General features: G+C 51.0%; 1 protein-coding gene across 1 annotated transcript in view; it reads left to right on the top strand.

Moving 5' to 3' along the window:
• MYH11 (myosin heavy chain 11) overlaps positions 1-15235 on the top strand; it is a 113291-nt gene that overhangs the window by 52784 nt on the left and 45272 nt on the right. Inside the window, 5 exon segments of the mRNA XM_014467049.2 lie at positions 3256-3358; positions 5389-5409; positions 7568-7660; positions 10762-10825; positions 12720-12818. Of these exon segments, the coding sequence (XP_014322535.1) occupies positions 3256-3358; positions 5389-5409; positions 7568-7660; positions 10762-10825; positions 12720-12818 (380 nt within the window).

The raw sequence follows: 15235 nt of genomic DNA, 5'->3' as shown, positions 1-15235 counted from the left end.
ACTGGCAGAGCAGAGACTTAAACTCAGGCAGTCAGGTTCTGGAGGTCATTGTGCTGTTTTTTGCCTGTTGATGCTGCAAGGGAAGGAGGTATTTCTTATGCTGGGGGAAGCTGGAGGCAGTATTCAGAATGCAGGCAGTGCTTAACTGGGCTTTGCAGCATATGTAGGAGTTGGATAGCACAAATGCCAGAGGACCTTGCCATCTGCAGTGTGGGAATCACAGGAGAACAGGGACTGAACAGCTCTGAGATTCAGAGACAATTTGGCTTTACTTCCAAGCACAGACCACAAGCTGAAATGGACTTGGAAATGGTAGCCAGGACCAGCTATCTGATTTATAAAGTTATGCAGTATAAAAATGCAGTGCCCCTTGTTAAAAAATCATTAAGAATTTCTAGATGGCAATAGAGCAGAAAATCAAGCACAGGGCCCTCCTCAGGGGGGTCCCCGTGGGACTGCACACGGGTGCACACTCATGAAGCTGCCCTGCACAGGGCTGAGGGGCTAGCAGCCCCTGGTAGCTCCTTCCAGCTGCTGGGGTTGGACTGATCCAAAGGACTTGGCAGGGGGGTAGTTACAAGGCCACCGGCTGTGTATAGTCGTGAATCCAGGTCTTCCTTGAGGATGCGGGGGAGTCTGGGCTCCACGTCTCCTATGAAATAGGATAGAGGTTTAGGGTGTTCTGACCAGGAAGGTATTTTCACCCCCAGAGTTCAGGGGTCAGAAAAGCAAAGATTCATGTTTCTAAAGCAGCCCTGAGCACATCCATCTTCAGACACCCCTGAGCCTGGACTTGGGGTGTTTTCTTTGGCAGAACCTCCCAGGACAATTTATTTTTATCAGTAGAACTTGGAAACCATTGAGCCAAGCAGCCCATATGGGGAGAAGCAGATTCCCAGAGCCTGTGTCCCACTTCCCCTCCCCTGCAAGGTGGGAGACCGGGCCATGGTCATAGTCAATCCAGTGTCTTTGTTGTAAAAGGGAGGAGGTGGGAGAGGCTGAAGGCAAAGGTGGGAAAATGAAACTGTGGAAAAGGGAATGAGAGCAGGAGTGATCTGGGACACTGAGCACTGCTGTCCTGACTCTTGTCTTGGATCTGAATGGGCTTAGGACCACCTAGTAGGTGGTTTGCCACACTCAGGTTGTCTCTCCTTCCTCTTGCTCTGATCAGAATCTGGCCCCTCTGGTTCGGGGTAGGGGGACATGTGTCAAGTGTTCTGACATTAGCCTGAACCAAGTAATTCATACTAAGATGTAAATGACCGAGTGGCTTCGTTTATTGGTCCCTGGTTACATTTTCCAAGAGCCTCTTAAGGCAAGTGAAAACACCCAGAATGTATGACTAACTCTTTGATGAAGTGGGCTCAGGGCTTTGCTCTGTCTTTTCTGTATTCCATTCCTTCCTTTTGCTTGTCCTAGAAAGCCAGTTCCTAAAGGGTTGGGCCTGTGTCATGGGATAACTCGTTAGGATGTGGCAGAGAGAGTCCTGAATGCGTTGGAACCAGAGCCCCGGCTTTCCATTCTGACTGAGCCCTGACCTTGCTGGGTGGCCTAGGGCAAGTTGCTGACCCACTCTGGGCTAGCATTCCTCTTCTGTAATAACGTGGAAGTGATATGTCCTATCTTCCGATTGGCAGGTGGAGGTAAAGGAGGGAATGCATGTGAAACAGCACAGGGCTTCTACTCCCCCTTCAAACTCCATTCTCTCCTTAAAATTAAGAAAAATTTTCTTTGTTTGGACTGAGTTTTACCTCTCATTCCCATTTTACAGAATGGGAGGCCCCGTGGAATAATGTGGCCACTGGGAATGAAGACCGTTGGGAAGGGAGAGGACAGTGCTAATGCTGGCACGGGACGTTTCTTTGTTCCTGGCAATTAGACACTTGATTTCTGGGCCGTGGGGCCTGTCGGATTGGGTCCAGCAATTAAAGACACATGTTTCTCCTTTCTTCTTTTTTTAACCATGAGCAAAGTTATTAATGGGCCCTTGGCAGAGCAAATTAATTTTTTATTTCCTAATTAGGAAGAAGAGCAGGGACTGCGTGAGCACTGGTGGCACGGGTTCAGCACGGAGAACCTTGAGCCGACCTTGGGGTGGACACATTCTTTTCCAGACTTAAAAAAAAAAAAATTATCTCCTGCATTTCAGAATATTCAGTGAGCTCAGGAAATGAGAGTGTCTAGGCAAAGGAAAGAAACACAAAAAACAAGCAAGAAAATGAGAGGGGAGGATGAGAAGGAGGAGGCTTGGGTTGGGGCCCTGCCTTCCCTCTCACTGGGAATGGTGGGAGTCAGAGGCAGGGTCTGGAACTCTTGCATGAAACAAGCCCACTGCTTTGATCTCTGGTGGCCAAGACAGGCAGCTGGCTCAAGAAGGCCATCTTGGTAAAAAAACAAACAAAAAAATTACCCTCCTATTTTAGGAGTACGCTTGATTAGACAGCACCCTGCTGATCGAAACCTATCAGCCATTTACACCTTAGTATGAATTACCTCAACCAATTTTATCCTTTGATAGATGATCAGAGTGGGGTTCTTCAGAGGACGAAGGGGCTTACACTTGCTCAGTGGCTGATGGCATAACCAGTCCTTTTTTTTTTCTGGAAGCTTCTAAAGCTTTTACCTTAGGTCCTGATACCCTGAGAGATACTTATGTCCCTTCTGGAAAGCTGCCTCTTGCCTAATTTTTCCATCTCTACCAAAGTTACTGATACTTAAAAGTAGGTAATTTGTAGTGGCACTATTCTGTGCGAGCCCTAATGTGAAAACTATGGACTTCGGGTAATAATGATGTGTCAGTGTGGGTTCATCGACTGAGACAAATGTACCCCTCTAGTGGGAGGTTGATAATTGGGAGGCTGTGCATGTGGGGACACAGAGGGATGTGGGAACTCTGTGTACTTTTCATTCAATTTTGCCTTGAACCTAAAACTGCTCTAAATAATACAGTCTATTTAAAAATAAAATTCCAAATAAACCTAAGTATAGACCCTGGTAGGAAAACTACGGTTTTCTCTTTTACTCTCTTCATCTGAATTCCTTCGTGCATCCTCTTCGTAGGAGGAGTAGATTGGGATGTTGGTCCAGGGTTTGAGGCCTAGCCCGTGCTCTACCCGCCGTGTGGCCTTAGACAAGTCGCTTCCCCGGGGAGAGCCTCGGTTTCCCCATTTGGCAGACAGCACGGGGCTGCAGAAGGTACCCACAGAGCACTGCGTAGGGTTATCTGCCGTGGGTCACGGCTCCCGTGTCTTTCAGAGGCGAGTCTGGAGCCGGGAAAACGGAGAACACCAAGAAAGTCATCCAGTACCTGGCCGTGGTGGCCTCCTCCCACAAGGGCAAGAAGGACACAAGCATCACGGTGAGTGGCAGCGCCTGGTCGGTGCCGTGCCTTAGCGGACGGGTCTCCGGGCCTGTGGCCTGGCCGAGTGACAGGCAAGCACTGGGCAGAGGGCCGGACTCGGCGTTGTGAGCACCCCGGTCCATGTTACCCTGCCCCCGCCCCTGACAGCTCACGGGGGGTCATGTTCCACCGGAAGGGTGCGTTCGGGTCTGGGCCATGCCTCGCCTCAGCCAGTGTCATCATCTGAGGGGCCTGTTTTGTGAAATGAGAGGAGCCCTCTCCCTAGCGCAGTGAGGCGTCTTGCTTTCTTTCCATCAGGGTTCTCCACAGTGGCCCAGTTGTCACTCTGCACCAGATAATTTCTCTGTTGTGAGGCCGTCTTATGCCCTGTAGGTGTTAGCTGCATCCCTGGCCTCCATCCACCAGATGCTGGTAGCGACCCTCCCCCAGTTAGGACCCCCAAACCTGTCTCCAGACACTGCCAGGTGTCCTCTGGGAGGCAGTCCCCCCGAATGGGAACCATTGCTTTATATCAAACATGTCAAACTCTCGGCCCGCGGGCCGCATGCCTCATTGATTTGGCCCGTGTTAGCCTTCGAGTTTGACATGCTTGCTTTATATGGATCTGCAAACTCCCTAGAGTGGGGCCCCCCTGTCATTCCTCCACGTGTCTCGGATGGGGGCACCAGGGTCTGGGAATATTGGTGTCACTCAGTATGTGGGCTTCGGTCCAGTGCCAGTGGCAGCCTCTGCCGTGTGCCATGGGGTTCCAGAACGTGCTCTGGCGATGAGTCGGAGAGATGCTGTCATTCTAGTCCCTGAGCTCCCAGACACGGGGGAAAGAGAGAGAGGCATCAAATACTCCCACAAATGACCCACGGTGACCCAGTGGATTAGGGCTTGGGAGAAAGGCAGGTTCTAGAGTGATCCCTTCCCGGGCTCATCCTTCTCTTCCTCCTCTCTGTCTGAGCCCTGCCTCACCTGTCCCAGAGGAGGGGACCTCCATGGGGCAGTGCAAAGGACTTTCCCGCGGGAGAGATGGCAGCACGGAGGCTGAGGGTGGCCTGCTGCTGGCGCTCAGAGGCGGCCCTGGAGCAGCCACAGAGACCAGCCAGTCTGGAGGCCCTCAGTGATCTGGGAGGACACCAGTTTTAGCTTCAGGAACCTTCCTCCCGCAAACAAACACAGAATGCCCAAGGCCCTGAGCCGTCCCTGGCATGCTGTGTAGGGAGAGAGAGCTGCAAGTTTTGCAGGCCAGTTAACTGCTGCTTCCACTGCCTTTCTCTCCCCTAGAACAGTAAAAATAAGAAAGAATAATCCTATATAATAAAAGGGTAATATGCAAATTGACCCTAACAGCAGAACAACCAGGAGCAACCAGTTGCTATTACACACACTGACCACCAGGGGGCAGACACTCAATGCAGGAGCTGCCCCCTGGTGGTCAGTGCACTCCCACAGGGGGAGCACCACTCAGCCACGAGCCGGACTGATGGCTGCGAGTGCAGCGGTGGTGGTGGCGGGAGCCTCTCCCGCCTCCATGGCAGTGCTAAGGATGTCCGACTGCCCATGGGGAGCGGGCCTAAGCTGGCATATGGACATCCCCCAAGGGCTCCTGGACTGCAAGGGGGTGCAGGCCGGACTTAGGGACCCCTCCCCCCCAGTACACAGATTTTCATGCACTGGGCCTCTAGTTCTTTTAATAATAATAATGGATCTTTATCCAGTGCCTGCTGGGTGCCAGGCACTTCTTTCTCTGCACATGTAAACACAGCCCAGACAGTCTCTCATCCGATACGGTCTCAAAGATCCCACCACGGCTGCTGCAGTTACCAAAACCTTTGAAATGTTTGGGTCAATAAGATGTTAGACATGGGAGTGAGCAAACCTGAGAGAAAGAAACAGAATCGCGGAGGAGCTGCTGCTGTCCTGGTTATCTTGGGGAGTGCCGGCCGCTGGGGGGACTGAAAGCAGATGTCTCCAGCCCTGATGTACGTGTGATTGAAATAACACTGACGTTTGTTTTATACTGTATTGTTCAACTGCAGCAAGGCCCATCTCTTGCCTACGTGAGTAACTGGGCGTGTTTTCCTGGTGTGTACGGGAGGCACGGAGTGTACTTAAGATCTGCATGGTCCTGTTGCACCCACTGAGCCCCGTAGCTGATGGTAGAATGGGCTAGGCCCCTGAGGTTCACCACCCAAACCAACAAACGCACCCAAATACTGTCCTGCGGGTGTCCGATGCCAGCGCGGGGTGTGGGGGTGCGGTGGCCACCCGCAGGACTCCCACTGGAATCCCCAGGGTCATCCTCCAACACGTAATGGGTTTCCCCGGTTCAGAATGAACCCCCCACCCTCCCCACCAACGTGCCCACCACCAGTCCCCCAGCCTGGACCGCCCTAGAGACATCGATCCCGTCTGGTTGAAGGCTTTAGGATTGTCTGGCCCTAAAGCTTCCCTGGCTTGACTGACAGTCAGTAATGGCACCGCTGTGGCATGCCTCCTCCCTGCCATCATCCTACATTTCTCCCCGAGCCCTGTCCCCTGGCACTGGTGTGTCTTCGTGCATGCGTGTGCAGTGTGTCTCTCTCCTTGCATGCTGGTTGCTTGAACTAAGGCTCCCGAGACGGGGATCTTAGAGGTTGCAATGCACTAGCTTTGGTGGCAGGGTAAGGCCCCAGCTATGCGACATATAACCGGGTCTTGCTCGGACCTCTGCGTATGTAAACTCATGTCTAACGCAGAGCTTGGGGGGGCTGGCATGTGGGGTTCAGCCTGGAAGAGACCCGCAGGGGATCACACTCAATCCATCTCAGTTAGACCCTGGGCTGCAGTGTCACGCATGGATCAGGAGAGTCAGGATTCTAGTTGGGATCTGCTCCCGCGTGACCTTAACCAAGATGCTTACCGTCTCTGGGCCACAGTCTCCTCCATAAAATGAGTGGTTTGGGCCAGATCCCCATGTGGAGGGCTCTCCTGAGAAGGACCTTTTGGCCCCACCAGCTCGACTTGCCATTCTAGAAAAGGACTTTTTTGTGGGTATAGGGATCCCAAGTTTATGTTGACAAAGTGGTCCCTGTAGACCTCCCCACTAGCCAAGGAAAGCCCATCGCCCTCATCATAAATTTCCACAAGCCCCGATTCCAGGGCACTCATCCCACTAGTGGCTGGGGTTTCACCTCCTTTGGGGGCTGCAGAGGAGGAGGCATATGGATAAACACACATAAACAGCAGCTTCCTGTCGTGTCCCTTTAGGGACAGCTGCCCTGGCGTGCAGAGGAGCAGCAGGAAGCTGGCACTCCCTCCCTTTCCCCCTTTAGAACTTGCCCGGCTTCTTCTTAGCCCAGCCCTGCTGCCCTGAAAAAAAAAGGGGGGGCGGACAGGGACATCAGCAGACAGAACCAGGAGAGAACCCTCAGCACCCACCACTCCCCAGCGAGACCTGGACAAGAGCTTGGACAGGGAGGCCTCCGGGCCAGGCTGCTGCCGCCATGGTTTGGGGCTAGGCAAGGAGCAGCTCCTCGCTTCCCGGCATCACTTACCTTGTTGGCCCTTTGCTGCCATGGTTAACCATGTGACTGCCTTGTGCACAGAGCCCCTCGGAGGGCCGGTGGGCTGGTCCAGCCTCCGCTGCATTTAACCTGCTGAATGGAGCTCAGGAACCTGCTTTGAAGCTTTGTTCCGCGGTCGGTTAGAAGCATTCCGGTGGGTTTTGCACATTCCTTATGTATCTTCCCCAGGGGGCCTTCCGGAAACAAGTCCCACAAAAGGAGACGTTGCAACTTACCAAAAAACCGCACTAAAACCATCAGAAGTGGTTTAGTGTGAAGATGGTTGTTTGTTAAGTATAAACAGCAGCAGCAGTGCCGTGGGCAGTGGAGCAGGCTGCTTACCTCCATGGAGCGCCCTGCACTGTGATGTACATGACATCCCCGGTGTTGTGTGGTGCGAAGTTCTGATTGGCTTGGATGCTGCAGGCATGAGCCGGCCACTAGGAAAAAGTGGCCTCCTAGGGAGCAGGGCCCAGCTACCAGCTCAGCCAGTCGTCGCTTCCGAAACCCTCGAGTAAATGTGGACATGAGTGCTGGGCTCTCAGATGGGGTAGGAGATAGGAGGGAGAGGACCTGTGGGGTAAGAGCTGAGTTTGGGGACAACATCCATCTAGGGTAGAGCTATCAGTGCCTGGGTCTCTCTCTCCAGTAACTAGATATGAATGAATTTTAGGGAGAGCTGGAAAAGCAGCTTCTGCAAGCAAACCCGATCCTGGAGGCTTTTGGCAACGCCAAAACAGTGAAGAACGACAACTCCTCGCGATTCGTAAGTAGCAAAGCCCTGTGGGTTTCGGGAAAAGGATCGGGTCCTGTGTTGCCATCTCTTGCCCGAGAAAGCCGAGTATGTGTTTTCAGGGGAGCCTGGGGTGGAAGGTACAGAGGCACAGGCCACATTTTGCTCTGCGTTTTCAGTTCTGTCGTGACCTTACAACCCTCAAGGGCTCCTGCCACTCCTTCCTTCCTTCATCCAGTATTCATTCAACAAATATTCGTTGAGAATCTTTTGTGTACGAGGCACCCTGCTAGGCACTTGACATTCATAACTGATTCCATAAATATTTATGAGCACCTAGTATGTGCTGGACACTTATATCCAATACTCGTTCATTTATGCGGCAAAACATGAATTGAGTACCTACTAGGTACCAGGCACATACATGCTTCATAAACATGTATTAAGCACCTACTGCATACAATCATTCTGGTAGGTATTTTTATGCATACCATTGTTAAATTTTTAAAAAATATATTTTATTGATTTTTTACAGAGAGGAAGGGAGAGGGATAGAGAGTTAGAAACATCGATGAGAGAGAAACATCGATCAGCTGCCTCCTGCACACTCCCTACTGGGGATGTGCCCGCAACCAAGGTACATGCCCTTGACTGGAATCGAACCTGGGACCCTTGAGTCCGCAGGCTGACGCTCTATCCACTGAGCCAAACCGGTTAGGGCTAAATGTGTTGTTTTTTTTATTTGCTCAGTTCATTTTTGTTAAGCACCTACTGTATAGCAGGCACTGAACTAGGCTCACAGGATCATGGTGAACAATTCAGGTGTGGTTACAGCCCTCCTGAAGCTTGTGGTCTAGTTGGGCAGCCAATAGTCAACAAGGCAGGAGGCGCCACCTTCCCGCACACACTTCCCCGGCTTCAAAGGCCTCTCCTTTCCACTGGCGCGCAAAGGGGACAGGAGAACCGTGAAAGTGGGTGGTTGATGACACCTACAAAACTTTTGTTGCACAAACTAAAGAGTGGCTTCCATAGGAGAATCAGAAAGGTACGTTAGAGTGGGAATTCTGAGGAAAAATTGAGGATTTTGGAAATCTGGGGGAGTGCCGATTGGGATGTCACATGACTGGGGGCCTCTGCTGATTTGCAGGGTCCCCTCTGAGCTGTCACACGCCTGGGAGGGGACCCTGTGAAAACCTCTTGGTGGAAACCTCTGCTCTGTCCCCTGGAGCTGCTCTGCCCAGCACCCCTGTGTCCTCTACACTCACACGGCGGTCCCCAGCCCTGTCAGCCTCAAGACCCACTTTTTATAATAAATAACTCTGCAATGTCCCCTTTCCTTTCCCAAAATTAGAGTTGCAGATAACTTCCTACCACATCAGATGAAAGCAAATCAGCATGATGCCTTTACTATAAGGAGAAAGAAAACAATTCATAACTGTGCATTTCAGCCTGTCAGTGCTCAGGCCAGATGATCTAAGCCAGTGGTTCTCAACCTGTGGGTCGCGACCCCTTTGGCGGTCGAACGGCCCTTTCACAGGGGTCGCCTAAGACCATCCTGCATATCAGATATTTACATTACGATTCATGACAGTAGCAACATGACAGTTATGAAGTAGCAACAAAAATAATTTTATGGTTGGGTCACAACATGAGGAACTGTATTTAAAGGGCCAGAAGGTTGCGAACCACTGACCTCAGCAGACACAGTGGGGCAGTCACACACCTGCATTTACATCCAGGATCCTGGGGCCTGGAGGCTGCAAATGCAGACCCACAGGGGGAGGAGGCCTGGGGACTGATGCCTGGGACGGGATTTTCCGAAATAAGCTTGGGAAAGCTCTGAACCAAAGAACAGTTTGCTCTAGAATGTCGCATGGCGGTGACATGCTTCTCTCCAAACAACATTTAACATGTTTGTCAGGTTCTAGGTCAGCTAATTACAAACAGGCTTTTCACTTCCGTGAATGTCAGATGGGACGTTGGAATGTCAGATGGGACATTGGAAAGTCACAGGGGACGTGGACAGCGCTTGCTGGCTGGGGTTCTCCCGGTTGTTGCAGGATGCTCAAAGGAGTGGCCCCCACCATCCTGTGACACCCCAACCAGCCACGCCCCCAGACGTCCACAATCCTCATGGCAGATGTGCTGCCTCCACTGAGAAGCACTGCATTTGTGTGTCGCAAACCAGCGTAAAGTTCGTTTCTAGACATAAGTGAGGGCAAATCCGAAGTTAGTGCTGAGCATGTGCTCCGCTCACCGGTGCCCGTGCTTTCCTGGGAGGGAGGGAGGGGGTGGCCCCAGGACCAGCAGGTTCTCCGTGTCAGCTGCCATGACTTTGGTCCTCCCAGTCGTTCTGCTGTCTTACCTCCCGATGGGGAGAGTGAGGGTTTTGCCAAGACCTGAGCAAACCTAGGGGGCTGTGTCCACCCCGGCGAATACCTCCCACCATGTGCAGCGTGGTGGGGGGAAAGGATGCTTCCTTTGTCAGCTTTTGGAAAGTAGGTAAAGGCCTGGGGCTGAGGGATGGTTTGGGGGTTCAGCTGAGGCAGAGGTAGGTGGGTTGGGCAAGTTCTCCCGGTTAAGACAGTTGATGAGCCCCAGGGCCGGAGGCAGGGCCAGGCCTGCTCGGATAGGCGGTGCTGGAGTCCCTGTCCACCTCACCCACCCCCCAGAGGAGGTTGTTTTGCAACTGGATGAACTTAGACCTCACCCCCTGTGGAGAACCCAGCACGGTTCTGGGTGGGCAGCGGGGAGGGAGCCCTCCAGCCACTGAAAGTGGCCAAACATGCCTCCTCCCGATGGCTCTACCCCTTAGGAGTGCTAGGACATTGGGCGGCTCTCTCGGCCTCAGTGTTCCCACCTTTCAAATGGGCGTAGCTGTGACGGGCTGAAGGTCATGGCTAGAGCCGAGTGAAACTGACTTGTGAAAGTGTTTTGTAAGTTCTGTGGCTCCGTAGGCCCTGGGTCATCCCAGCTCAGAGATGGTGGTTCCTTCCAACCAGTTCCCTCTGAGACTCTGAGGCTGTGGGGTCCCCCGAATGCTCCCTGCCATCTCCCTGCCCACTTGCCTGCAGGAACGGGTGAGGGGCTGAGGCCGGGGAACTGACCATTTCCTGTGCTTTCCTGTTCTGCAGGGCAAATTCATCCGCATCAACTTCGACGTCACCGGTTACATCGTGGGAGCCAACATTGAGACGTGTATCCTTTGCTGAGCCTGGGCCCCGTGGGAGCCCCGCCCAGCCAACCTCCTGCAGAGCCTGAGGGGGCCCCAGAAAGGCACCGGAGCTGCCCCTCTGTCCCCAGGGTTCCGTCCCTCAAAACCCTCAGACCCTGGGGCCTTCTCCCTTAGTAGCAAGCATTGTGGTGTGGCCGTCCAGGGTTTGAACCCCAAAGAGCCAGCATTTGACTCTGGGTTGGCCTCTCCCTAGCTGAGTGACCTTGGGCCAGTTATTCACCTTCTCTGTGCTGCACCAGTGAAGTGGGGATGGAAATAGTATACCTACCTCGTAGAGGTATGGGAAGAATAAAGTGAATTAACTTACGCAAAGCTCTCGGAACCATGCCAGGAATAGGGTAAGGGCTGGCTGAGTCTTGGCTAGTGTGTGAACTTCACTCCATCCTTATCAAGCCATGGTCCAAGGCCAATCCCAGGCCTCTTGTTCTTAGAGAGCTGCTCTGTGACCAGCTCCAGCCCACAGACAGGAAACGGGCAGCAATCGAGCTTTCCCAGGGGAACGGTCATGCTGCACCGGCCGCACAGAGCATCTCTGGAGAATCTGGATGGTGAAGCGGAGCCCAGTTAGAAGTTTCTGGACTTGGGGACCACATCTGGGGTTTAGTAACTGATCAACGTAGCAGCATTACAGGCGCCGCGCGGGCTCACGGGTATTATCTTTTCATGGCTGCTTGTGGACCGTTTGTTTGGCACTGACAGGACCCAGGGGGAGTGTTGTGGTTGCATTTGGTGCCCTGGATAACAGGGTAGGCTTTGGAATGGCATGGGTCTGGGTCCAGGTCTCAGCTCTGCCATATGAGCTGCGGGGCTTGGGCGAGTCTCTTAACCTCTCCAAGCCTCAGTTTTGCCACCTGTAAAGTGGGAATGATGGCAGCACCTACCTGTGGCACTGTACTTGAATTGTGGTTGAATGAAATGACGTGCACGGCCCTTCACACGGTGCTTGGCCTGAAGTGAGCCTCTGATTCATGGTGGCTGTGATGTTGTGGTTAGTTAACCTTTGCTTAGAGCCCATGAGAGGCGACTTATGGTCTCTTTATTCCATCTGGTACAACAGCCCAGCCACCCATCTGCCCTTCCCCACCATCCTCAATGGTCTCCATGCCCAGCTGCCCACCCCCACCCGGAACCCCACCCCAGCCATAGCAGGACAGCTCTCCTTAGACTAACTGGCAGGGTTTGCAGTCTCTCTTCCAAGGCCAGTTCTCTGGGTCACGGTCACCCAGCCCGCCAGGGCCGGCACCCACTCTGTGAAGCCCAGGCCCTTGGCTTGGTGTTTCGGCCCTCACCTAGCTTGGCCACTTCCCAGCTGTGCCCTCTCCTGGGAAATGTTCCTCCTGGAGCTGCAGTTTCTTTATGTGGAAAATGCAAATATTATTCATACGTCCTTCCTAGGAGGGTTTGTGAAGCTTAAATGAGACAATGCGTGTAAAACGGAACAGAGATTACTAAAGCATAGAGAGGGTAATTATTTTTACTCTGTAGCATCTAAAGACAGCTCACTCTACGGAAGGGGAGTCGGTGATGGTTGTTGGGGTCTTTGGACTCCTGTCTTTTTATGCTGTTCCTTCTCCCTCTGTTCCCCTCACTTCTCTCTGGGCTGGGGACTGTGGCTGCACCCAGTGGTCTCATTTTGGATCCCTGAGCCAGAACCAGAAGGTTGGCCCGGGTGAGTCAGGGTGGGTGGCTTGACTCGGCCCGTCAGTACGGCTCTTCAGAACCCTCTGGGGAGCCTTTCCCTGGTCCTGGAGGTTTTCCCTCCAGCACCTCGTGCAACAGGGACTGGGGAAGAAGGTTGGGTTCCTGCAAGGGGCACACCCATGGTATCCCCAGAATTCTTAACTCCTCCCAAACCAGATCTGCTAGAAAAGTCGCGGGCGATTCGCCAAGCCAAGGACGAGAGGACGTTCCACATCTTTTACTATATGATTGCTGGAGCCAAGGAGAAGATGAAAAGTAAGTGACTGGCGAGGATGCGTGTTGGGAGGTTTCAGCCCTTCCCGTCAACATCATCCGGGGCCCGTTGATCGGCTATTAAAACAGCCTGAGATCCTTCCAGGGAAAGAACTGTATCTTTGGGTGGCGGATGCATCGTTCGTCATCTCCTTTCAGAGGGTGAGTGTGGCTTTTGTTCAGGTGTTCTCATTTACTGAGCACCTACTATGTGACGTAGACATCGAGTCCAATTAGGCATTAGATAATTAATTCCAATTAGACCTGGAGACGTCGAGTTCAATTAGACACAATCTATGCCTTCCAGGAAGGGAGAGAGACAATGGCTGTATTTGTCAGTTCATAAAACTTGCAAGTATATAAGATACAATGTTTTAAGGAATTTGGAGGGGAGGTGGGACTAAGCACTTTATATGTTTTGAAAGTGACTTTTGAAGTGGTCTTTGTAGGGCACAGGGTTTCACAAACTTTCTGAAAGGGACTAAATAGTAAATCGTTTAGGCTTTTTTGCAGGCCACATGGTTTCTGTCACAGCTACTGGGTTCTGCCATTGTACACAATGGAAAAGCAGCCAAGGGCAATACATAAACACAGCTGTATTCCCGTAAAACTTTATTTACAAAAATAGGAGGTGTGCTGACCTCTGTTCTAGGGAAAATATTGTTTTCCATAAAAAGTTTATGCTTTCTGCCGTTAGGAAGTGATACATTCTCAACATGTAGTTTTCTACTAATTCTTAAAAGAATATATAAATCGCCTCGCTGAGAAAGGAACATACGAATAAATATAGGTACATGATACAGTCTACATTCTAGTGATAAGTTTAAGACTAAAACTTTAGGGAAACAATACAAACTTTACTTCCCATCATTTTTGTGGCTCCCTTTAGTTATTTAGGTTAAGAATTCGGTATATTGCGATATGCCACCACTAGAGGGGGCAGTATTCATTGTTTCTTCTTGATGCTTGATGGTCTGGAGGAATTTTGGATTAAAGGGGGCATGCTGAATGGATGCTATACACCCACAAATAGGTAAATTAATAGTTACACTATGGGGTGGCCCAGGGAGAAATGTTTACATCCTTTCTTCTATTTAGCACCAAAGTCAACAGTTTGGTTGTTTGGTAACTTGGGTTCTAGTTTTGTGCTCTGTTGCTGGTCTTCCCGAAATTAGGTAAGGGTGAGGCTAGCAGCTAAGATTCCCAGGAACCATGTGTATTCTTGATGGTAGATCTTGGAAGAGGTTAGGTGTTGAGAGAAAATAAATTATTTTAAATGTATCCATAGTCTGGATAATGAGGTCTTGGCAGAGACCCAAATTCCTTGTGACTTTAATCAGGCATTTCAGTTAATCCAAGGGCTTGAGTTAACTGGTGTCTTGGGTCAATTTAACCTTGAGTTGATCAAGTAGCTTCCAAGTGACTTGACCCATGAAAGACCTCTGTTTTAAAATAAAAGTATCTCACTGACTTCCCTTCCCAGCCTAATTAAGGGTTGATCTGGAAGAGGACACTTGATGTCTTGGAGGGTGTTATAAAAGCAAGAAAAAGAAGCAGTTAGAAATTGGGGGGGAGAAAAGTATGGTGGCTGAGGTACAAAGGTATGTAACCATGACCTTACAGAAAACGATGTTAAATAGATGTAACCATATAAGCAAGGAGTTGGCAAATGTTTTTGCTAAAGGGTCAGGTAGTAAATATTTTAGGCTTTGCAGACCATACGGTTTTGTCACAACTACTCAACTCTGCCTTTGTAGTAGGACAGCAGCCATAGCCAGTAGACTGGGAATAGAAGTGGCTGTGTTCCAATAAAACTTTATGTACAGAAACAACCAGCAGACCAGATTTGCCAACCCCTGACATAAACCTTATCTACTGATTCAACTGGAAATAGTTAGTGGAGAGGGAGGATGGTGTAAGAGAGCTCAGTCTTTATCCACCATGGTAGGAAGGCAATAGATAATATCTAATTTTGACATATTCAGAAATATCCTATTATATATGATATAGAAACATCACATTACGTACAGTAAGCTTATTATATGTAGAGATCATGGTAACTACCAGAAGAAACAGCTAAAAGAGATAAAAGCAATTATTGTGGGGTGAGAGTCGGAGAAGGGGTGGGACCTTTTGGTAGTAATTGATTTTAAAAATTCATGTGCATATATGATTGTATTTTATAAAATTTAATAAATGGACGGATAAAGAGTGATCTAACTTTCCAGACACCTGTGTTCCTGAAGGCAGGGTGCCTTTGGGAAATTGAGATAAAGGTGTCCCTCCTTCCGGGTCAGTGCAACCCCATGTCAGGGGTCATGGCTCAGCCGGTGGAGCCAAGGCTGCATTTCAGGGTACCCTGGGCAGTGCATACCCTGCCCCGCTGTAGGAGTCCAGTGGTGACTGGAGAAGCCGTCTAT

The sequence above is a fragment of the Myotis lucifugus genome, unplaced genomic scaffold (genome assembly GCF_000147115.1).
Source record: "Myotis lucifugus unplaced genomic scaffold, Myoluc2.0 scaffold_376, whole genome shotgun sequence".
Taxonomy (NCBI): domain Eukaryota; kingdom Metazoa; phylum Chordata; class Mammalia; order Chiroptera; family Vespertilionidae; genus Myotis; species Myotis lucifugus.
This window is presented reverse-complemented; position numbering and strand designations above follow the sequence as displayed.